The sequence below is a fragment of the Lactuca serriola genome, chromosome 6, assembly GCF_051521515.1.
Source record: "Lactuca serriola cultivar US96UC23 chromosome 6, Lser_US96UC23_V15, whole genome shotgun sequence".
Classification (NCBI taxonomy): domain Eukaryota; kingdom Viridiplantae; phylum Streptophyta; class Magnoliopsida; order Asterales; family Asteraceae; genus Lactuca; species Lactuca serriola.
In genome coordinates this window covers 85,394,619-85,418,666 of record NC_136413.1, presented here as the reverse complement: position 1 = coordinate 85,418,666, position 24,048 = coordinate 85,394,619, and the positions used below count along the sequence as shown (strand labels likewise).

General features: G+C 37.1%; 1 protein-coding gene across 1 annotated transcript; it reads right to left on the bottom strand.

The window, feature by feature from the left end:
* Positions 1–258: 258 nt before the first annotated feature.
* LOC145059459 (kinesin-like protein KIN-12B) lies at positions 259–5,486 on the bottom strand. Its single transcript, XM_079007308.1, has 16 exons — positions 5,014–5,486; positions 4,721–4,862; positions 4,547–4,626; positions 4,317–4,442; positions 4,147–4,206; positions 3,912–4,058; positions 3,683–3,778; positions 3,440–3,582; positions 3,205–3,354; positions 2,993–3,122; positions 2,705–2,918; positions 2,053–2,615; positions 1,879–1,977; positions 1,646–1,798; positions 755–1,546; positions 259–686 (listed from the first exon to the last, which is right to left on the bottom strand). The coding sequence occupies exons 1-16, from the start codon at positions 5,299–5,301 to the stop codon at positions 465–467; spliced, it is 3,405 nt and encodes a 1,134-aa protein (XP_078863434.1). The 5' UTR covers positions 5,302–5,486; the 3' UTR covers positions 259–464.
* Positions 5,487–24,048: the final 18,562 nt, after the last annotated feature.

The following is a 24,048-nucleotide window of genomic DNA, read 5'->3' as shown; positions in this document are numbered from 1 at the left end:
CCATCCCCACTTTTTTTATTCGGGTATTCCCTATCCCCGGTCAACCTGGAGATTCCCAGTCAAAACGGGGTGCAGGTTTCGGGTTCCCCATTGGGTATGGGGCTTTTTGCCATCCCTAATAAAAAGTAGGTTGCAACCTATGGATGGATGGTAGTTTAGGATGTCCGAGACCTACAAGGAGTTCACAAATGTCTCACCCTAAATATATTCAAAATGTATACTCTTCTGAAATTAAAAAAAGAAAAATAACTTTATGGATGAAAACCAGACTTCATTTTTTGTTTTTATTAATATAAGAAATCAAATGGTTAAAAGATGATACATCCAAAATGTTCTTTCAAATTCAACCTATACAACATCCCAAATTATTTTATCATTATTGTAATAAGCTTTGGTAATTATATATAAAATAAAGCATAACTTATAACAACCTACAAACAAAACTTGAGACCAAACTTGCATACCTATATGTTACAATTATCATATCCAGAGAACCATGAAGATGGTTGTGGCAACATGGTCAACTCGTGTTTATCATAGTTGTTTGACTCTTCTACATCATATATTGGCATATCATAAACCGGGGTTGATATTGATATTGAGGTCTCCTTTTTCTGTTTTTTCTTCAGCCTTTCAATTTGTCTGTAAGCATTCTCTGTTTCTTGTTCTGCATCTAAAGCTCGTGTCTGCATGAAAATATGAAGTTAGAACTTTTGTTTTTGTAAAGAAAAAAAAATAGATAACAGAAACTGACCTCTGCAAAAGCAACAGCTTCTTCTGCTTCTTTGAGTCTCACAAGCAATTCACCAGCAGCCTGTACAGCATCAGCAGTATCCCTTAATTGTTCCTTAAGCCCTTTAATTTCATCCCTAAAACGCCCTCTCTCCCTTTCTCTTTCAACCTTTAGGGTTGAAATTTCAGCAGCAAGAGCATTTATAAATTTCAATCCATTACCCCTTACTCCAGCTTTTGTAGCTGCTTTTTTCACATCTTCAATCCCATCTTGAATTTGACCTTGCCTTATAAGCATGTTCATATGTTTGTCTTCTAAATCAGCATATTGTTCAAGCATTCTTGCATGACACTCCATTGCCATTTGCATTGCTTCTTTAAGCTCTTGTGAACATTTTCTTTCTGTTTCAAGTTCTTGTTTTTGCTTTTCAGCAAGCAATCGGTTGGCTTCTAGTTGACTTTTCAACTCTTGTGTAAGAGAAATCCATTTGTTCTCTTCTTCGTTGAATCGGATTCTCTCTGATTCAAATCTCTGTTCATCGGTTGACTCTGGGATTGTGGATAAAGAAGGGGATTCGTTGGTTTCAGATGGATATGTTATTTGTAAAACAGGAGTTTGTGTTTTAGAGAATTTTGGTGAAGAATCTACATAAGATTGAAGTTGACTCCTTAAATCTTGAATCTCTTCCATTAAAACATCCCTCTCTCCCATATCAAAGAAGCTCCTACAACGTTCCAATTCATCTTGTATTCTTTTCAACTCGATTTCTTTCCTTAGAGTTTCCGGATGATTCTCGTATTTCTCCTTCAGAATCTGTATTACATGTAAAAAAGAAGCATGAAAATTTTAAAATAGTAAAAATGAAAGAACCATAGAAAGTTGAGAAAATCTGGAAGGCGTATGTATGCATACTTGATGTTCATTTGCTAAAGATGTCAATTCTTCATTTACAAACTCCTCAGCTGACAAAACACCATCCATTAAGTTCTCAAGACGGGCGATTTTGTCTTCTTGCAGTTGCCCAATAATCGAATTGCACTCACGTTCATGTTTATACTGTTCCACCTGTGATGGTATGAAAATGGTTAAAGGGTAAAAAAGTAATTTCATATCAACATTGAGGGAACTGAAAACGAGCATAATACCAGACGATTAAGTTGCATAATCTCATTGTGTTGTTTAGTGCAGAATTCTTCTAACACCATTTCTCTCCTTATAGCTCCAGCCAAGACTTTTTCCACTGCCTACAAGAATGTCACACATGAATTAATCTCAAAATAAAATGAATAAATAATTTTTTTTCTGTTAAAAAATATTACTTTTGGAACTAGCTGCTTGGATTTATCAACCAATTGTGAGCCATCAACAGGAACCATCTGCAGATTTGAAGTGTCATGTTCATGTGTATCTTTATCTTCTACTAATTCAGATGTTTTACTCTTGCAATTGTTGCACAAATACTCCATGGATTTCTCTTTCTCTTCAGATAACACGTTCTCTAGAGAAAAAGTTTGAACACCAACATCTTTTCGAACAGGTGTACAAGGAAACCTGAATGATGAACGCCCCAAAGGGGAACTTTTTCTATGTTTATCAATTACTTCAAGACCATGATGTAAACTCGCAGTCAAACGATCAGTTTGACCATGGGAAAGCATGATAGCTTCTGAAATATTGTTTGCAAGGGCATTATGGGAAGCAGATAATATTGAGGAAGTCCTCAAACTTTTCATGCTGCTACTAGTAACTGTTGGTGAAACACTTGGAGTTGGAGACTTGAGAATAGGGGATTCTTCAGATTGTAGTATTGTTAGATTAGAAGTGTCAGTTGAAACTTCACACTTGTCAACTTGTTCAGATATTTCTTCTTTCATATTGACATCTGTGTAAAACAAAATGTGGTTAATGCTTTCAGTTTTAGACATTTTTGGCTTAAAATCACTAGTTAGGGTTTCACATGATCATATCTACCTGTTTCCATATTTTTGCAAGCTTCAGTGGCTTCCAAAAGAACTTGCTCAGCTTCCTCAACAATTTCCATTTCTTCATCCTCATCATCTTCGATATGAGGTAGCATCATAGGACGATTTAAGCTGTATTTCAGAAGATTCAAACTTCTACGTGCATTCCACCCTGTATTTGGATCAGGTGAATTGTTGTTTTCCTTCATGCGTATTAGTTCATCCTGTTATATATCAATAATTCCAATCAGTAGCTGCTGTATCATAAACTTGAATTAAAAAAAAATGGAAAATGTACCTTTAGTTGTCGAATCACTTCACGTAGTGTGTTCACATCCTCCTGCATTTGTTCATTAACAACTGCCTTGTTCTTGATAGCTTTTGCACGTTTTGCAAATCTCAATGTACTAAAAGTCTCACTCTTACAGCTGTTTCATTATATTATAAAAGGTTTAAAAACAAACACACAGAAATAAAAGGATCAAAAAGAAAATGACATGTTATTGTTACCTTTCTGAAGGTGAAATGGCACAGACCATGGCAAGTTTTGCATTTCCACCAAGAGATTCCTGCAACAAAAATGTCAGCTTGGAGTCTCTATATGGAATGTGCCTTTGCTTTCCTGTTTGGGAAACCTCTGCTAGAATGTTAATCAAGTTTCTGAAATTGTCAAACATAAATGAATATTAGAATAGATCAACAGAAATGAAATCAACAAAAACATAATATAAATCATATGTCATACCCGAGTTGTGAAAGTGAACGATTAATATTCCCAGCTTCTTTTAAGCGTTCTCCAGCTGCACCTGTTGACTTTTGTCTCTCGGATCCAGCAAGGTCAACAAGATTTATTCGACTTGTTTTGAGGGAACTCAAGCCATCTTTGCTCTATAAATTTTGAATTGTGGATATGAAAACACAAGACAAAATTACTATATAGGACACCACAAAAGCAAATAACTTGAAATTTTTCACCATCAATTATTACCTTGCATCGTGATTCAACAACACAAGTGAACACACTGTGAGAGCGTGAACTCTCCATATTTATACTTGTAGCTCCTGTCCTTCTATTTGACAACCCCTGCATACAACTATCGTATTAAGAAAAGCATAAACCAGAGACAAATGAAGAATCTTGATATGATCGATTACTGATGGTTGTGGCACTCATTATAATGGAAACCTTTCATTAAGCAAGAGTAAAGTATCCAAACCTTTTTCAGAAGTTTTGTCACATCTTTTAGACTGCAAACGGACTCCTCTGTTAAATTTTCAACATATACACCTGTTTTAGTATCTTCTCTTATTTGAAGGTTTCTTTGAACTGGATCCAACAAATCAGTAATTTGTTCATTATAGATCTGTCAATACAGTTTCCCAGAATTAAGATTTAAGATACTTGTAACAACAGAAGTTCAATTGTCCATGATAAATAAATTATCATGTTACCTCAAGAAAAGAACAGCGGCATTGATACATGAGTTGCTTGTCAGCATGTTTATTTTGTTCCTATACAAATTCGCATTAACTCGTCAGTGATAGAAGTTAGGAGAAGTGAACATCAAGTCAATTTAATATAGACTTGACAGGTGAAACAAAGGCATAACATGCAAACTCACCTCAGTTATGCGAAAAAATAACCTTTCAAAAACACGAGGTGTCAATCCTTGTTGATCACTAGATGACTCGTCTTCCAACAATGCATTGGAAGGCCCCCATATCGTGTATGTCTTTCCACTCCCAGTCTACTCAAATTTTATTCATGGTGTGTAATTAATATAAGTAGCAATGAAAATGAAAGAAAGAAAGTTGTTACATTTATAGTCAGCACAAGGAACACATAGAATACCTGCCCATATGCAAACACAGAGCTATTGAATCCAGCAATACAGTTTTCAACAAGGGGAGCTCCTACAAGCTGGAATATATCTACCTGTAAAAGGAAATTGAATACAACAGAAACAGAATAACATTTCATCAGTGTTAAAATGTGTATTTATTTCATATAAAAAATAATAGAAACCTGCCTGAGTTGATGCTGCGTCAGCAACAGAATCAAAAGTGAATGTTTGCCCTAGAATGGACAAAGAATCGCCAGATGTCTTCTGTAATATAATTTCCCCCTCTTCTTCGTTTTTGCTTGGTGGCCTCATTCGCACAATAACCTAATTTGAAGAGGGTCATGAAAAAATTAAATATATTCCTAGATGTGTAAAGGCTGCTTCTTGTATCAATTCTTGAAGAACTCCACAGTTTAAAAAAAAAAAAAAAAAAAAAAAAAAAAAAAAAAAAAAAGATGATCCCTCATAAATTTACCTTCACTCCTGTATCCGAAGATCCAGCAATACCATTTTCCTGTGGCAATTCATTGCTAAGCTTCCGCTTGAGAGAACTCGAGGGAGGAGGTCTCGGTGGGAGTGGAGATTTCAGTTTACTGGCAGCGGCGGGAGATGGTTTACATGTAAACGATGGAGATGGAAATGAATCTGGAATGGCGTTGACGTCTGGAGGTGGAACATTTTCGCTGGAATATTTCTGTTTTCGACTAGAAGATTTACTCTGCTTTATCGAACTAGGGTTTAATGGTTGCATAACGCGCTTCATCTTTCAAAAAACCTTGTTCAGACTGGTGATCAGAGAGTGTGAGAGAGAATTAGGGTTCCACCGACAACTACCGAGAAATTATGAGATGCCAACAAAGAGAGGGGTCGACAGGGAGGAAGAGATGTAGCCGTTTGAACTTTGAAAGGGGCTTTGGCGGATCGATGATTTCAAATCGGGATCCACAAGTTGTTTTAATTGTTCTTTATTGTTAGATTAAACTACAAATTTGGTCACTATGGTTTGATAATTTTTTTGTAGATTCCATCGAAATAGTTTTCAACTTGAATCTTGGTCTAAAAATATATATTTTGTGTATTTAGTCTGTTAATTATGTTCCATGTGTTATATCACAACTAGAAAGTTTAGTTTAAAAATGTTTGGACTATCATCAATTATCCAAAACTTTGATTTTATTGCGAGTTTTGTTCAAAACTTTATGAAAATACTAAACGAATTCTCGTGCGTTGCGCAGCGTACGTTCAAAATATACTGTTAAAATGTTGAAAAATATATGTTTAAAATGGTTATGTTATTGACATAATATTTCGAACAATATTATTCATTGACATCAACCCACCTTCCTCAAAACAACTCTATATAAATGATTATATTGTTACCTTTAAAATCATAAAAAAAAAAAAAAAAAAAAAAAAAATTGTTTGATGTTTTAAATAATTACAATGATAGAAGTTAAAATGTTAATTAAATAAATTTAAAAAAATTAATTAACGATAACAAAAACTATAAATAATATTAAACCATATATTATATTTAATTTTATTCATGAGTAACTCGCGGGTAGAGGTCATTCAAAAGATTGAGATTATGCAGTTTTAATAGATGTATATATTATCATATAATTCAAAATAATCAATATATTATATCAACTTAGTATACGAATTATTATATTAAATTTATCAACATTAACGTTAAATTTAAAAAAAAAAAAAAAAAAAAAAAAAAAAAAAAAAAACATACATTTGTACAGATTTCAGCTATACAGATCTGCTTCGCACATCCTACACAATCGCACTTTGATAACTCAATCATTTTTGGATGGATTAAGGTCACTTATGTTTGTATATGCCATCGGTGAAACTTATGAGTGCAAATGTAGTTTTTTATGTAAGTGAAGTTCACTATTTATATTAATCATATTTGAATTGTTTTCTAAAATTTTATGTTTTCCACTAACAACACATTAATTATGATGTAATTGAGATAATAAATATTATTTTTCACATTTACTTGTTGTATAGCATTTGTGGCCTTTAATGCTTTTAATACTAATTAAGGTTAGTTACTCATGAGCTACGATTATTTTTAAGACGGCCTAACTAAAGAGCCAAATAATAGTTTCTTGTTGTTCTATGAGTAATTAAATACTTATTTAATATTCTTAACTAACGGTTACAATATTAATCTACTCAATATATAAAAATGTTTTTTTATGTGGAGTATTAAAGACGCAATGTGGGTAAATATTTTTAGATTTACAAATATTTTATACTAATAAACAATTCAAAATAATTATTCCGTTAATATACATATACCTAGTCTTATTAAAGGTAATATTTCAAATTATATTTGAAAATTAATACTCCACACTTAATTAATATTAGTATAAATATTGTAATATAATGTCGCACACATGTGAAAGAAGAGATAAATGTTTATATATAACTACATATTTCAAAATTTTCTGGTAGCAATAATAAGACCAAGTTTTGTTTTATGTAACTTTTTTTTTCATGGAATGATAATAAAAAATTATATCTTCTTTATATTCGGATAAGACTTTAATCCTTGATTCCATTCTTTTAATACTTGTTTAATCTAATGCAACTCATGAATATTTAAACTCTTCAAAATAATTATTCCGTTAATATACATATACCTAGTCTTATTAAAGGTAATATTTCAAATTATATTTGAAAATTAATACTCCACACTTAATTAATATTAGTATAAATATTGTAATATAATGTCGCACACAAAGAAGAGGTAAATGTTTATATATAACTACATATTTCATAATTTTCTGGTAGCAATAATAAGACCAAGTTTTGTTTTATGTAACTTTTTTTTCATGGAATGATAATAAAAAATTATATCTTCTTTATATTCGGATAAAACTTTAATCCCTGATTCCATTCTTTTAATACTTGTTTAATCTAATGCAACTCATGAATATTTAAAATGTTCAACGTATTTTTTTTTAATTGCTTAGTGGTTGGAAAAAAAAAGCAAAAAGTTGTATGGATTTATCTCTTGATTTTTTGTATGGTATTTTTGAAAATTGAATATATTTAGCCTTTGAAATATGAGGTTCATGGAGTGTTTTAAAATTTTAATGTGATTTATCTCATATGAATTATCATTCATTATGTGTGATTAGTTATTAAGAAGGTGAAAAGGTGTGGGGGTTTCAAATGCATGAGGTTTTAGCAAATTATTGTGGGGGTTTCAAATGAATGAGATTTAAGGGAAAATGCAAGCTTTATAAGTATGTAAGATTTAAAATGATGAAATTGCCTTTACTTTTATCTTTTATCTTTATCTTTTTTTATTTTTATATTAATAAGAAAATCAAAAATAAAAATACCACTCACCCTTACTATCTACCACACCCACAACCTCTTTCATCTTTCTATATCCTCCCAACCCACCATAAATGACGGCCGGAAAAATCATAACTATGTCGCCATGTGACAATAGTCAATTTCGGGTCAGGTCAAAGTCAAACGAAGTCAACGAGTAAAACTGGCCGACTCAATTAAACCTTATATATTAGGGGTTACGTTATGTAATTACTGTTCAACTCACTATCTTAATGAGAAAGTATCATTTGGAAACTTGTGTGTTTAATTTTCCTTAGCCTTGATAGTGCTAAACGATGAACCAAAGCGATAAAACACTATTTCACACTCATTGGGAGTGTGTAGTACACTAAAACATCGCTTCACGGGTTTACAGACCTTGGGTTGCGAAGCCGGATACTTAAAAAGGTCATAAATGGAACCACTCTTAAATCTCTTTCACTCTATCTCTCCATATTAGAAATCTCTCCCAAATCTCTCTCCATATGAGGAATCTCTCCAAGATTGTAAAATCTCTCCCAAATCTCTCTCCATATGAGGAATCTCTCCAAGATTGTAAAATCTCTCCCGAAACCTCTCTTGAAATTTTTATAATCAATTGGGGCATCCCGATACTTGGCTTGATAAGGAATCACTCTAAGAAGGGAAAAATCTTGGAAAATAACCCTTTGGGACCGAAGCCTCTCCATAGGGGCCAAGTCCTCCTTGGACCGAGGTCCCAAGAAGCCAAACCGGAGTCCACTTGGCTAACCGCAGCAAGCGGGCCGCAGTCAGCGAACCGCAGCCACCGACCGCAACAGACTTCGCTCCGGACCCTCCTGACGAACCCGCCCGCGGAGCCTCCTCGGACCGCAGCCCCTTCCTTTTCGGATATGCATCAGCAGCTGATGCCACTCCGGATTTTGGACTGCTGATGACCAAGCCCTCGCCTGATTTCGGATTTCTTCATTTTTCACCCGGTTTTCGATCATTACTCCGTTTTAAGCCCGTTTTTTATTATTTTAACAGGGGACTTTCACCAAAACTCATATTTTGACATATGAGGCCCCAATTATTCATAAATTCAGTATATTTTTAAGGAAATATCTATTTAGGGATAAAATCTTTTAAGTGAGATCTTGAGGTGGAGTGTGGATCTTGCCATAATATTTGACACAAACAACCACCCCATGCCCATTCCTTTGACCAGCCATTGTACTCCCCACTACTCCTAGTCACCTCAAGTGTGACAACCCAAGTTGTTCCGTTACATTTCCCCGTTACGGTTAACGGAATATTCTAGTTTATAAAAGTTCCGTTAATTAGAGGTCGTCAATTAAATAAACATTTCATTTGTTTATATTTAATATGCCGTTAAGTCGTGATAAAAGGGAATAAAAACACATAACACACATTTCCATTTAATTGGAAAAAGTTAGTTTTTATTATTATGACCACTAAATCGGGTGCGACCAAAAGCCCCGTATAACGGCAGTATTTGGTAGAATTCCACTGAGCTCCAACTCTCACCCATATATAAAGGGGAGTAAACTCCATTTGGAGCTTTTCCACCCTCTCTCTCACTACTCTCTCTCTCTAGACCCGAACCCGACTCCAAAACCGCGAATTCCGGCTTCCAAACGTAAGATTTTCTTTCCTAACTTGTTCTAATCATACATCTAAGTGTTTATATCTAGAAAATCATAAGAATGAGGGGCAAACAAGGAGTTTACGGCCTAAGAAGCTCCTTAGGCCGTAAACACCCCAAAACTTGGCCAAACCCCAATTTTTCCTTCCTTTAGGCTTGCATGCTAATTAAGGGATATACCTAGATGAGTTTGGACACCAAAACACAAGTTTTTAGGACTTAAAAGAGGGTTTACGGCCCAGACTTATGCTTAGGCCGTAAACACCCAATTTCCATGATAAATGGTCCCAAAAACCCATCTAAGGCATGATAGAATTTAGATATGAACTTAGAAAATGCTTAGGGCCATAAAGCACAACCAAATGAAGGGACAAAAGGAGTTTACGGCCCATGCATGTACCAGGGCCGTAAACACCCTTAAACATGCCCAAAACATTGATTTTGTCCCCCAAATGGCCTTAGACTATTTCTATAAAATGCTAGGAAGGTATTAGGGGCTTAAAACTTCACTTAACTCAAGGCATAGGAGTTTACGGCCGTAAACTCCCTTAGGAGTTGTCCCTGGGCCGTAAACTCCCTAATGAAGCCCTTAAAGACCTTAAACTCACTCATGCCTTTTGGATTTGGACTTAGAATAATTCCATGAGCAAGTTAGAAGCCTTAAACACACTAGAACCCTTCACCATGAGTTTACGGCCGTAAACTCATGGTGAGTAGTCCCTGGGCCGTAAACTATGTAATAAGGGTTTACTCTCGGAGAGTAAACTCCATTCCTAAGCCATACACACCTTTAGACGCTACCCGGGACACCCCAAACACTTATCCAAAGTGTTTTCCGCTCCTTTGAGCGTGTATACTTGTTTAATTAGTATTAAATATACTAATTGTATGTGAAAATATGTTATCATATGTTAAATAGGTCATTGAGTGTGTTCGAGTCCTTACGTGACACCGAACGCCCAAACGGCACCTTCGTCGGACCTACTTACACCAGGTGAGTTCATACCCATGAATGAAACCTTTTAATGTTTTTACATGTTTTATAAGGGGGGGGATACAAGTTAAACATGCCAGTTATCATATCAATCACATGTGATTGATAACCCGCATGCACAAGATTTTACCACTATACACTGTTTTACCGAGTAGGACACTATAATGGTTTTCAATTGTTTCAAAACTCTTACTTATACTGTTTTACCTAAATTCATTCTAAACTGGTTTATGAAAGATTTTCAAAGGTTTTCAAACATATTTTACAAAAGAATACAAATTGTGATTTTCTCCGAATATAAAGGTTTTTCATCAAAGTTTCCTTTTCACGACGTATACTTTTACTTATTAGATACTGCTGCTTCGCTTATACTTATTTTATACTCCTACTTAGTAACGCTTTCACTTATACTTGTAGTCGCTTATACCTGATAGACACTCTTACTTCACTTATTGTCGTCTCTACTTCGTGATACGCTTATACTTGTTCGACACTCCTACTTCACTTGCGACCGCTCCTACTTCACTTGTTCGACACTCCTACTTCACTTGCGACCGCTCCTACTTCACTTGTTAGATACTCCTACTTCACAAGAATCACTTCTACTTGATACACACTCAGTCGTAGTTAGATGTATGTCTGTGCTTATATAGGTACATATAAGTAATGATTGAAAGACTTAGGAAGGCTCGTCCGCCCTATTTCCTTTTCTTCGTTGAGATGTGGTCTGGTGGGATCGGATGGCCATCCGAAGGTCGTTTGATTCATTAGTTATATATTATGTATATGAGTATGGACATATAGGAATTCTCTAGTCAGTTCAGTTAAGAGTCTCTACCTCTAGTCTACACTTACATTAGAACCCACTATTGGGAAGTCTCTACTTCTAGTTCAGCACTTACACACTACCTACTATTTGGAAGTCTCTACCCACTATTTGGGATGCATCTTCAGGACACGGCCTTCTCCGTCGTCTAGTTTGTAACCAGAATCTCCTGTAGGGAGAGCGGAAATTATGTGTTTAGATCTATACGGGATTGACAACCCCGCACCCAGACTGCTAGCTACAGTCCTGGCCTACCAAGCCAACAGGTGACAAATGTCATATTTTAGACGCTCGTAGGGCGTCTGGTACTCTAGTCAGTACGGTTACGAGTATCCCGGGTTACCTTATAATTCATTGTCTTTAAGGTAACGATATTTCACCAGCAATTTACACTGTATGCTGGTAATTCATTTCCAGAGTCACACTGTTTCGACCTTACAAGACGTATCTGTCATTTGATACTGTCTGGGGTCTGTTTTCTCTGTTTTGACCTTACAAGACGTATCTTTCATTTGATACCGTCTGGGGTCTGTTTTTCACTGTTTTAGACCTTACCAGCTGTACCTTTCATTTGGTACCTTCTGGGGTCTGTGTCTCCACTTGTTAGACTGAACCAGGCGTGTCGTTCGTTCGATACTCTCCTGGAGTCTATGATTCCTTTGCCTTAGTCAGCAGTCCTCACTGCTGAGGCATATGTTATTTCCCTGTTGTCTCTTGCTTTCTTTAATAATCAAATTTAGTATTTTGATAATGATAGCAATTAAGGGAAAACTACTTTTTACCACATAACACTGACCAGTCTTGGTAGAAGGCTGCTTTTATTAAAGAAAATATAGGATTTTCTGGAAAGAACTCTAATACACTGTAATCTCTTAAACTACTACTTTTATTAAAGTTATTTGAACAAAAACATCACTAAATGCTTATGAACTCACCAGCATTTGTAAAAATGCTGATACTCGCTTTTCAAATAACTTGTATTCTCAGGTTAGCTTTAAACAGGTACATCCCCGAAGCAGTTGATGAAGATAGCTTAGTGCCATGTCGTACTTACTTATATTTACTTGTATTCTTTGATGTATTATAATGTAACCATGTAAAACTATTACTATTAATGCAATGTTTTGTTGTACTTTGATTACTATAATGCATGTGTTGTGATACTTGACATGACGTCATCCACCCCAGAACGTTTCCGTCATTCCGGTTTTGGGGTGTGACATCAAGGCACTACCCCACTCCTTTCCCAGCAACCCACGTCTAAATGAGCTGGAGAACTCTCTTTCACTCTTCACTTCACTCGTTTTCCTCATTTCCTCCAAGTATCAAACATCACTTTTCTCTCAAATCCTCTCACTCCAATTTCGAGATTTAAGGGTTGATCATCAAACTTTCTCTCATTTTTGGTAAGTTTCATCATTCTCCTTATGGATATTACATTCCCTTTTACTCAAAATCATAGATTGCTTACACAAACATCATCACATTCATGTTAGATCTTCGAATCTTCAAGTAATCCTTCAAGTGTTCTTGAGTTGAACACTTCTCATCTTCAACATTCACCCACTAAAATCACTCAAGGTGAGTTCATACCCCTATATTTTCATGTTTTCTTAAGTTTTAAGGCGGGGGGGGGGGGGGGGGGGGATACAAGTTAAATGTAACGGCCCGTCTCCGGTATGATGATTCCATAGTATTTATTTAGAAGTTTGCAAGAGGGACTCGGCGAGTTCATAGCCTGACTCGCCGAGTAGGGACGGGATTTTCGAGCACGTGTTAGTCGGCGACTCGGCGAGTCCATATTCGGGACTCGGCGAGTCTGCCTGCCTGGAAGAAACCCTAAATCCCCGGGTTGCTCACTATTTAAGCCACCTTATAGCCCCCATTCTCGCCTCCTTCACCCTCAGAAAGCTGTGAGAAAACCCTAATCCATCCTTGAGTGATCTAAGTGTTCTTGTGTTAAAATTTTGAAGGATTGAAGAAGGAAAAGAAGAAAGGAGCAAGGAGAAGAGTTGTAGAGCAAAGACTCAAGGGCAAATCAGAGTTCTTTGAGGTATTCTTTGGATTTCCCCCTGTTTTATGCTTTAAACCTCCATTAGAACTCTTCTAGATCTAGTTTGATGCTTTTCTCAAGCCTTATGATTGTATGGATACCCTATTACGTCGAGATATCCTTAGATCTGTTCATCTAGGAGTTGTAGAGCCCAGATCTATTGCCTTTTTGAAGTTACCTTGCATAAGAACCCTAGATCTACCCTTTTAAGTGCCTTTTTAGCCTTTATCTCCTTTTTCATGTGTTGGTACACGTAAAGTTGGAAACTTTACGTGGTGAATCAGCTTATTGGACTCAGATCTATCATTTGTATGTAATGGATTCAAGCAGAATCGAGTTTAGAATAGTTGCATGGTTGTGACTCGGCGAGTCGGAAGAACGACTCGGCGAGTCGAGTCGCGAGTCCCCGATTTCTTCCTTTTTGAGTGATGTCGAGTGGGACCAGTGAGTAGTAGAGTGGACTCAGCGATTTCGAGGTCAGACTCAGTAATGGAGGGACTCGACGAGTTGTTCATACAACTCGGCGAGTCCAAGGCAATCTTCTTAAGCTCAAGAACAGCTCGTCGAGTTGTTCATATGACTCGGCGAGTCGGATGCAGATTGTCTGAGTTCTTGGATCGAGAGATTACTCGTCGAGTCGATGCCATACTCGACGAGTAGCCTCGAGTGGGGTTGTGAAATGAGATTAGAGACTCGGCGAGTTGGCGGCCCAACTCGGCGAGTCAGATCAACTGTGAGTTGACTTTGACCGAGAGGGTTGACTTTGACCAAGGGTAAAAGAGTCATTTTACCCCAATGCAGTGCTTGGTATTTGATTAAGTGTGTTTATGGACTTGTAGCCGGGGAGATACCGGAGCAGCAGCAGATAGCTTCCAGAGCCATACACACAACAGCCAGTTCACGAGGTGAGTTTCCTTTCAGTAGGAACGGGTCTACGGCCACAATGCCGGCCCGTTTAATTAGCAGTAGTCCCGGATTTTGGTCTGATGCAGTAGTTAGAGTGCTTGATGTCTTTGTGATACAAGCATGTTTGTGTTATGTGTTCCGGACTCTGTTCCGATGCAGTATGCAGTATATGTGATTATAATAGTTGATATGTGTTATGCTATGCCATGATCAGCCAGTTCCGGACTTCGGTCCGATGCAGGGGACAAGGTCCCAGTCAGTTCCGGACTTCGGTCCGACGTAGCTAGTTCCAGACTTCGGTCCGATGCAGTTAGTTCCGGACTCTGGTCCGATGCAGGGGACAAGGTCCCAGTCAGTTCCGGACTTCGGTCCGATGCAGCTAGTTCCAGACTTCGGTCTGATGCAGTGGGCAAGGCCCAGTATGTGCTTTATATGTATTGTATGGTATGTGGTAGTTTGGGGGAGCTCACTAAGCTTCATGCTTACAGTTTCAAGTTTGGTTTTAGGTACTTCCGCAAGCAATGGGAAGAGCTCGGGATGATGGCATCGCACACACACACCACAGCTTCAGTTTTTATCCTGGGAGTTGACTCAGTTTTCTTAGATATGTTTTGATACAGTTGTGACATAGTTTTCTTGTTACAGTATTTTAGTATGGTTTTGAGATACGCAACGTATGGTCTTATTATGATATACTCAGTTTTATGATTTTTGGTTATATTAAAAATGAAATTTTCGGGTCGTATTTTTGGGTCGTTTCATTAAAACACCAAGAACACAACTAAACTCATTTAACAGCCTTCATCAGAAAAGTTCAACTCCATTCACGGACTGTTTTGGGCAACTTAAACATTTTAGTTTTCAAAACTGTTTTAGGTGCAAGTTCCAGTTCTTAGATTTAAAATGACTACTTGCACATCTCCACACGATTTTTCTACAATTTATGGTGATTTTTGCAAAACAGCCTATCATTTCAAGAACAAATCCGGACCAGTCTGTGAATATGGACATTTTAACACACGTTAAAGACTTCCAAAAATCATGATAAAAATTATGAGTAAACTAGACACATTTTAGGAACTCTTAGAATTTACGGATTCAGTTTTCAACTTCGTATGATTTTTCTATGACTTTTCTAAAACAACGCAGAAAGGTTAAAAACTAGTTAACAACTTATAACTTTCATAACTTTTTGTATTATGTTGAGCAAAGTGTATAACAATAAGTTCTAAATATTGAATGTGTTTCCTTGTTAGTTTATCATCATAAACTGAAATTTAGTCATTCATGATAAGATTATCCATTCATTTAGAACACATATATTAAGCTATAATAAGCATAGTTTATGGATTCATAACACTAATGTGTTTTCATAAAAGAGTTCTTATACATTACAAACATTTTGGATAAACTATAATAGGCATAGTTTATGTATCATTTACTTTTCAAACTTATTTATCAAAGGTTTTCAGTTTAGTTCACATAAATATGTTAATGAATAAATTTGTGAGTCATTCGCTTCGGGTTACTTCCCAAGTAACAAAGTCAAAAAGTCCTGTAAATTGTAACCAGAGTCTCTTGTAGGGAGAACATGATAGTTGTGTATAGATCTATATTGGGTTTGACAAACCCACACCTGAGCTGCTTGTAACAGCTAGACCGGTAGGTCTGTGGTAACAAGTGTCATTTAACGGCGACGCCTGAAGAACATCGTATTACGAGGCCGTCTATGTCAAGTATGGTTATGATAGCTCACATGTGGTATTAACAAATCATAAGATTTACGGGTTCTACTTTTAAATTAGCAAGTTATGTCGATTTAGCTCACAGAAATTACCTTAAGTACGAATATTACTGTACACTTCCGGTCTTGGTATTTAAGACTACATGTCATCCATTACGGGATTTTCCCTCAAATTAAAAAGGGTTTTATGCCGATTTAAAACCACGATTATATTATTAAGTATGGAAAATACTTGTTTACTCTTGGTCCTAGGGTTTAGGACCACATAACTTTTATAAGGAAAATATTGGATTTTTCTTGGCGACACACAACCCATTACAAAGAACGGTTTCCAAACTCTTTATCTTAAAAACTTATGAACTCACCAACCTTTGTGTTGACACTTTTTCAAACAACTTGTATTCTTAGGAAATCACTAAACAGGTAACCAAGTGCTTTTGAGGATGGGACGTTAAGGCATCAAACATTTCACATTTTGTCAACATATTGTAATTGATTTGGAAACATGTAATTCATACAATGATGTAACTTTTTCAATTATATATATGTGTAACATCCCAAAATTCAAGACTAAAAAATTTCTTTTAATAAAACATTACTTTAAGTGAATTCATCATTCCAAACGTAAACAGAGTTTCAATTTCCAAAATACATGTTTGTTATCAGAGTAAACATTCCCAGGCTGTCTAATCTATGGTGTGTGTGCCGTGCGATCACCCCGAGCTCTTCACTCCGCTACCAGAAGTACCTGAAACCAAAACTGAAAATCATAAGCACGAAACTTAGTGAGTTCCCCACCCTACCACATACCATGCACAACCACATACTGCACATACTGGGCCACACCCGCTAACCTGGGCCTCGCCCCTACCTCAGGCCTCGCCCGCTACCTCGTACCTTGCCCGATACAACGGCCCCGCCGCTCCAGGCCCCGCCTGGCTTCGAGCCCCGCTCGGATACATATCTGTTTCACTTAGGCCTCGCTTGTCACATGGCCTCGCCCACTAACATATAATAGCACATAAACGTATCACAACACATAAAGCTAAACACATACCAACGGATCCTGTCCAAAGGCCTCGCCTATCCTGGGCCTCACCCTTGTCCTGCTACTGATGAGTCATGGAACCCCGTCCATGCTCCTACTGATAGTGAGATACGGGCCTAGCCCACACTCACTCTTTCCCTAACTTGGGCCTCGCCCCTGATCTGTTGCTAATGAGATGTGGAACACCATCCACACTCTGCTCTTGGTGAGATACGGGACCTCGCCTACACTCACCTCCCTACCAGGCACATACAAGTATCACACAGACAACAAGTATAAACTATTACATAAACCATTCCTTGGGCACCCGCCCGCTATCATTGGACCTCGTCCTGAATATCATACTAGCATACTGTGCCTAGGGCTAACCCCCGGGTCTTCTACTCATAACTACATGGGTCGGCATTGTAGTCGTAGACCCATTCACACAAAGGGAAACTCACCTGCACTGGCTGAACTTGCTGATGATCCCACTAGCCACTGCCCAGCAACCCTCTGAACTCCTGCTCCACTCGCTCCCCGAGCTACCGATATCAATGCAACACTGAGTCTAACTGACCCCCGAAAGACAACCAAGTCAACTCTGGTCAAAGTCAAAGTCAACCTTCCAGGTCAATCCTACTCGCCGAGTCACCCTACTGACTCGCCGAGTTCATATGTTCAGAGTCCTTCCATTCGCGACTCGACTCGCCGAGTCAGTCTATGACTCGCCGAGTTTACCGATTTCTGAGTCCTGACCTGTCCAACTCACCGAGTCTCCACTCGACTCACTGATTCGGGTCTCAACTCGAAGGGTTAGGGGTTTCGCTACCTGACTCGCCGAGTCCAAGACAACCTTCAACAGACTCGCCGAGTTGTTCATCCAACTCACTGAGTTCCTGCCCAATTTCATCTGACTCGACGAGCTGTTCATCCCACTCGTCAAGTTCCTCCAAATCTTCATGCTACTCGCCGAGTCCACTCAAAGGACTCGCCGAGTCCATTCAGATCTCCATACATGCAGAGGACTTTTGAGTCATGCATGGACTCCAAACTGTAGATCTACCCTTCCCAAGCCTATTTCTCACGTAAAGTTGCAAACTTTACGTGTAGAGAAGGAGATTTAGGCAAAATACACCATAAACTAGGGTTTAAGGCAAAGAGGCTCCATAATCAACTCAAGGGCAGATACTTTATGCTTCTCAAGACCATAATATGCTTAGATCCAAAGTAGCAACTTCAGATATGGCTTCTAACTCAAATGGATACCATTATGGCTAAAAAGCCCCAACATTCACATATAGATCTAGGTGCAAAAGAGTCCAAGAACTAGTTTATTACCTCCAAATGCTCAGAAATATCTTCCCAATCCCAGATCTATAGCCCCTTCTTGCACCTCCAAGATCCTTCTTCCTTCTCCAAGCTTTAATGCACTCTTCAAGGCAACAATTGGCTCAATCAATGGATAAAGCGGCTAGGGTTTGGTGTTCTGGGTGAAAGAGGCAGTAAAGGAACCCTAGGGGAGAGAATGAGACGTTTAAATAGGCTCCAAGTCCTGGATTTAGGGTTTTCCTCGTACAGACCAGACTCGCCGAGTCTCCTTGGCCGACTCGCCGAGACGGTCACTAACTCCTCGACCCGGATCCTGCTCGGACTCGCCGAGTTCCTCCTTGGACTCGCCGAGTCTCCCCTTAAAATTAGGGTTTTCTTTCCTTTCTTGGCCTTCCAAACTTTGGGTGTTACAATATGCTGGTTGTGTTTGCTTAAATCACTATTGCAATTGTTGTTATGATACTATACATGAAGTCCTCCACCCCCGGACGTTTCCGCCATCCTTGGCTTGGGGGTGTGACACGCCACCATTGTCGGGAACTACCACCACCATTATTCGTCGGAAACCACTGTCACTTCTCAAAATCACCGCCATTTACACCTGATTAGGCTAGATTCCACCATCAGACCTATTAGCTTGTCGAATTTGTCTTCGTTGATTGTCGATTCATGGTTTTTAAACTGCCAGTCATCATCGTTGATCACCCAAACCAACTCTGACAATGTAAAAACTATCGAAGCTATCCTTCTCCGGCTCTGAAAACCCTTTAACGCAAGAAACCACTGGAGTCATCCTTCTCCGACTCGATCTGTCATCGAACAACCACTAGAGTCGTCACCCCCTTTCTTTGTTCGTCTTCTCTGGTATGATCGGTTTCATGTCTATATCTGGAATCCCCGGAGTCTTCGCCTCTCATGGTTGACTTGCAACATCGTCACCAGAAAACCCTATTCCAACCTCCGCCGCCATAAAAAACTAATCGACCGAACCTAATGTTTGTCACAAAAGGCATAAAAACCCAAGTTTTCAGTGCCACCTTCATCGGAGCTGAAGATCTAGTCGACTTATAGCATCTCGCTTTGTCTTCTCCGCTAAAAATCTAGGGACTTTGCTGGAAAATCAAGGGTTTTCTAGTTACTGTCGGTGGTATTGACCGGTATGGTGGTGACGTTATGGTCGGCGAGGTTGGTGGCGTTCATATCTCCGGTCAATGGCGATGGTGGCGTCATTTATATCTCTAACCGGTGGTGATATTTCTCTTTGTGAAAATCATTTAGAATATGGGTATGAGAGAGAGAGAGAGAGAGAGAGAGAGAGAGAGAGAGAGGAAAGGGGAGAGGTGGGGTGGGGTTTTATTTTATTGATTTTTTTTTAATTATTGAACTAAAAAGAAAATGAAAAAACAAAATTAAAGGGAATTCCGTTATTTTAAATATTTTCGACTAAACTTGCAACAAAATCAATGTTTTGGACCACTGGCGTGAATCCAAACCTTTTTGGACAGAACTTGGAAGTTGGGACATAACACATGACCATTGTTGCAATTTTGTCAAGTTAATATACATCTATTTTGTCTAATTAAGTTGCCCATGTGCCCCGATATGAGTGCAGGTTTGTTTTTTCATATGTTCTCTTGGTATTTAATTATTATTTTTTCTTTAAATAAGTTTTAACATATATTTCCTTGTTGCCACTTCTTAGACCTAATGTTCTCTCCCTTTTGAAAGAAATCGAAACAGTGCTCTACTTAGGTGGAAAAGTGGCTTATGTGAACATCTAGGACTTCAATTAACTCTAGTGGGCGATTCTATATGTAACAAATTTTATGAAAAATATCTATATTTTCTATATTGGTGATAAATTCAAATTAAAAAAAATGAAGAACAAAATGTGGGTTTATTGGTTGGGTTGAGCCACTCGTGTGTTGACAATCAATTAGTAACACTGGTTGTTGAAACAATCAACAATCATGAGGTTTCGTGGGGGTATTTGAAAGAAGAATAGAAAAAGGAAGATGTCTTTGTAGATGCTTACAATTTGGGTTCTTTTTATGGGTGTTGTGTTGTTTTAGATTTAGAGGCTAGGTGTTAGAGGTTTGTTAGTTGCAATTTTGGAAAAGAAAAAACGGTCAACCTTATTTAGGGGGTTGTTTTGTTAAACTAAAATGTAAATTTTAAGCTGCTTTGTAACTTCTTAATTTTTCTAATGATAACCTCTTTAAATGTCAGCAATAGTTTTATGTCATTTTCAGTAATTTTGTTTAAGTGTGTAATTCTAGATTATATCATATCCTAAAATATAATATAAAACAAATATTTGATTGTATCAGCAACCATATGAAACAAACATTTTAATATACCATATCCTAATCAACAACCATATGAAATAAACATTTGATCGTATCTTATCCTAATTAACAACTATATGAAGCAAACATATGAATAAAAAACAATGAAATTGATAAATATTATACATGTACATTACTAACCAAACAAGTCAACCATAGATAAACCATTTCTTAAAATTAAACGAAGTTTTCACCCCAAATAGGACATAAAGTTATTCTTAATAATAAAACACTAAAAGACGATTATAACTTTTTCAAACACAAAAGATAACCATCAAACACCATTCCCCCTACACCACCATTATTTCTTGCATGATTTCCACTTATAATCCCACCCTAGCCCTTACATGTTCTTTAATTTTGTCCTTTCTTCTTGTACTTACCACATGTGACACTCATAAATATCCTTGGTTTCAGATGGATAGGCTATTCCAAGACATGACTTTTGTTTTTAGACATAAAGTATGTATATGTGTGTATGTATGTATGTATATATGTGTATGTATTTATATGTGAGTATATATATATATATATATATATATATATACATATATATATATATATATATATATATATATATATATATATGTGTGTGTGTATATATATATATATATATACATGTGTAAGTGTGTATGTGAATGTGAACGTATGTGTGTATGTATATATTGTTGGATTAAGGTGTCTAAGTCAATAACTAAATTGGTATATTGTTGAATTAGAAGCAAAGTCTTTTTTGGGTTGCCTTCAAAACTAGTATTTGGATAGAACGATTTTTGGAGGAAGAAGCTGATTTGTTAATTTATTATATGATTACTAAGTTAATTAGAAATTGAAATAAATGATTTTTAATATATTATATGATTAATATATTAATTGCAAATAGTAATAATTAATTTGGAATTAATCAGAAATTGATTAAAATTAATTTCGGTATTAATTAAATTAATTAAAAGTTCAGGGACTTAGGCGGCTATTGTTCAAAAGTTAAACAAAGAAAGACTTCCAGAACCTTCCCCATAGGGACGGTTTTGGAGGAGCCCTAAATAGGGTTTGGAAGCCTTGTTGAGATTAGGATCTAGATAATTGATTTGAATTTGGAAATATTATTATTTAATTCAAATTAGGGTTTCTAGGGTTTTCCTACATCATATAAATAGGACCCCTTGGGATCCCATTCTCGACCACTCACATTCCAAGAAGAATAGTCGAAAATTTTAATCCTTGCCTCCTTTCTCCTCAAGTCTTCTTTCTACTAGGGTTTTGGGTACAAACCATTAGAGGTACCATATATTTGGTGCTAGCTTTCCAAGTTCTTAAAGAAGGATTTTACTTTGATTATTTGCAATAATAATCAAAAGGTATGTAACCCTAATTTAATATGAATTTTGATTTTCATAGTCCTTTCTTAGGGTTTCTTGATATTCATAGATTATAACTATCAATAGAGAAAACATAGATCCAAACTAGGTTGCATGTGAACTTAAGGGTTAAGTGTTTTCCGCAACATGTAATTTTTATCACCTAGAAAACCAATCGGTGAGCCTTAGTTTTCTGTTGATTGTGCATAATTCTGAACTGATCAAATCTAGGGTTTATTGAAAATAAACCCTAAAGCCTTGAATTTTTGACTTGGCTATGGTTTTTTGAAACCCTAGCCACCACCCCCTTATTTTCGAAAATCCAATAGGTATCCTTAGGGTTTCTAGTTTCCTTAATTATTATTTTAATAGGATTTAAAATATAATTAAAAACTGATATCCCTACCCTTTTTTCGAAAATTAGAAGGATAGGGGATTAGGATTAAATTTGAATTATTTAATTAATTGTTTAATTGGTAAATAATTATTTAATCCATAAGTTTTAAATTGAAATTTATTTAATTAATTGTTTAGTTGGTAAATAATATGATTTAAATTTATCTAATTAATTGTTTAATTAAGATAAACGATTAAATCATTATTTAGTTTAAAATTATTTAATTATTAATTGTTTAATTCAAAAATTAATTTTAAACCCTAGTATTTTGAAAAGTTTTAAAATACACCTTATACTATATATAATTAAATGTTTACTATATTATATGTATAAGACAAGTCAGTCATTCAATAGTAGGCTTCATTCATAAAGTCATGTTATAAGGGGGGTAAGGAAACGAGCTATAAAATGGCCGTTGAATGTGTATCCACTCTCACTCACCACTCCCTTACGTGGTGAATGGTCGTTAGTCGAACGGGTTGATAGGACATAACCTCTTGAAAGTATGATGTTATTAAAGTACTAGAACCCTTTTATCCAAATCCTAACTCTAGTTACTTTAGGACAAAATGTGAAGTTGTAACAGCCCGGAATTTCAGGTATTTCTTTAAATTATTTTTGGGCACATTTAAGAGGGAACTCGGCGAGTAGGTGCATGACTCGCCGAGTAGGGCCATGTCTTGGTCGCAGTCGCAGATACGCGACTGGACTCGACGAGTCCAAGTAAGGACTCGGCGAGTCGACGCTGTTTCAGCTGAACCCTAGCCGTCTCATTTCTGATCGTATATAACGATCTTATGGCCGTCATGTCGCGTCTTTTGGCCGGTTGAAGATCCCCTGGGAGTGTGTGAGCATCTGAAGCAAGAGAGAGGACTTGAGAAGGCTTGAAGAGATTGTTAGACAAGGAGGAGCAAGGTGGTGATCAAAGGAATCGAGTACTGGAGGTTTGGAGACACAGGGAACACGTTTCCAGGTAATCTTCGGATCGAAATCTGTAACTTTTACGTTGTATGCGAGTTTAGGGTTTAGGAAACCCATTTAAGGATTTGTTAGATTATATTGTTGTTATAAGTGTTAAAAACCCCTGTAATAGTATATGTGAAAGTCCAGGAAGCCCTATATCTATATACTTCGAAATCATGCGAAATACAGGAGGCAGCGGATTGACTGCATGGCGAGGACTCGCCGAGTCCAATGATCAGACTCGGCGAGTAGCTTGAAGGTTCACTAGGACTCGCCGAGTTGTTCTTCAGACTCGGCGAGTAGCTTGAAGATCTACTGGAACTCGTCGAGTCGTTCTTCAGACTCGGCGAGTGGTGTCAGAGTGTCTATACTCGTCGAGTTACCCTTTGCACTCGACGAGTCCGGTCAAGATTGACCGTTGACCTGTATATAACTTAGTAGGGTCAGTTGTCTTGTTTGATAAGATCATTAACAAAGGATGTGGTATTATAGGGAACCTGCGGATTAGCGGATCGTGTGCGAGTAGCTCGAAGAGTCTATAGCTTGCATACTACGAGGTGAGTCTTCTCACT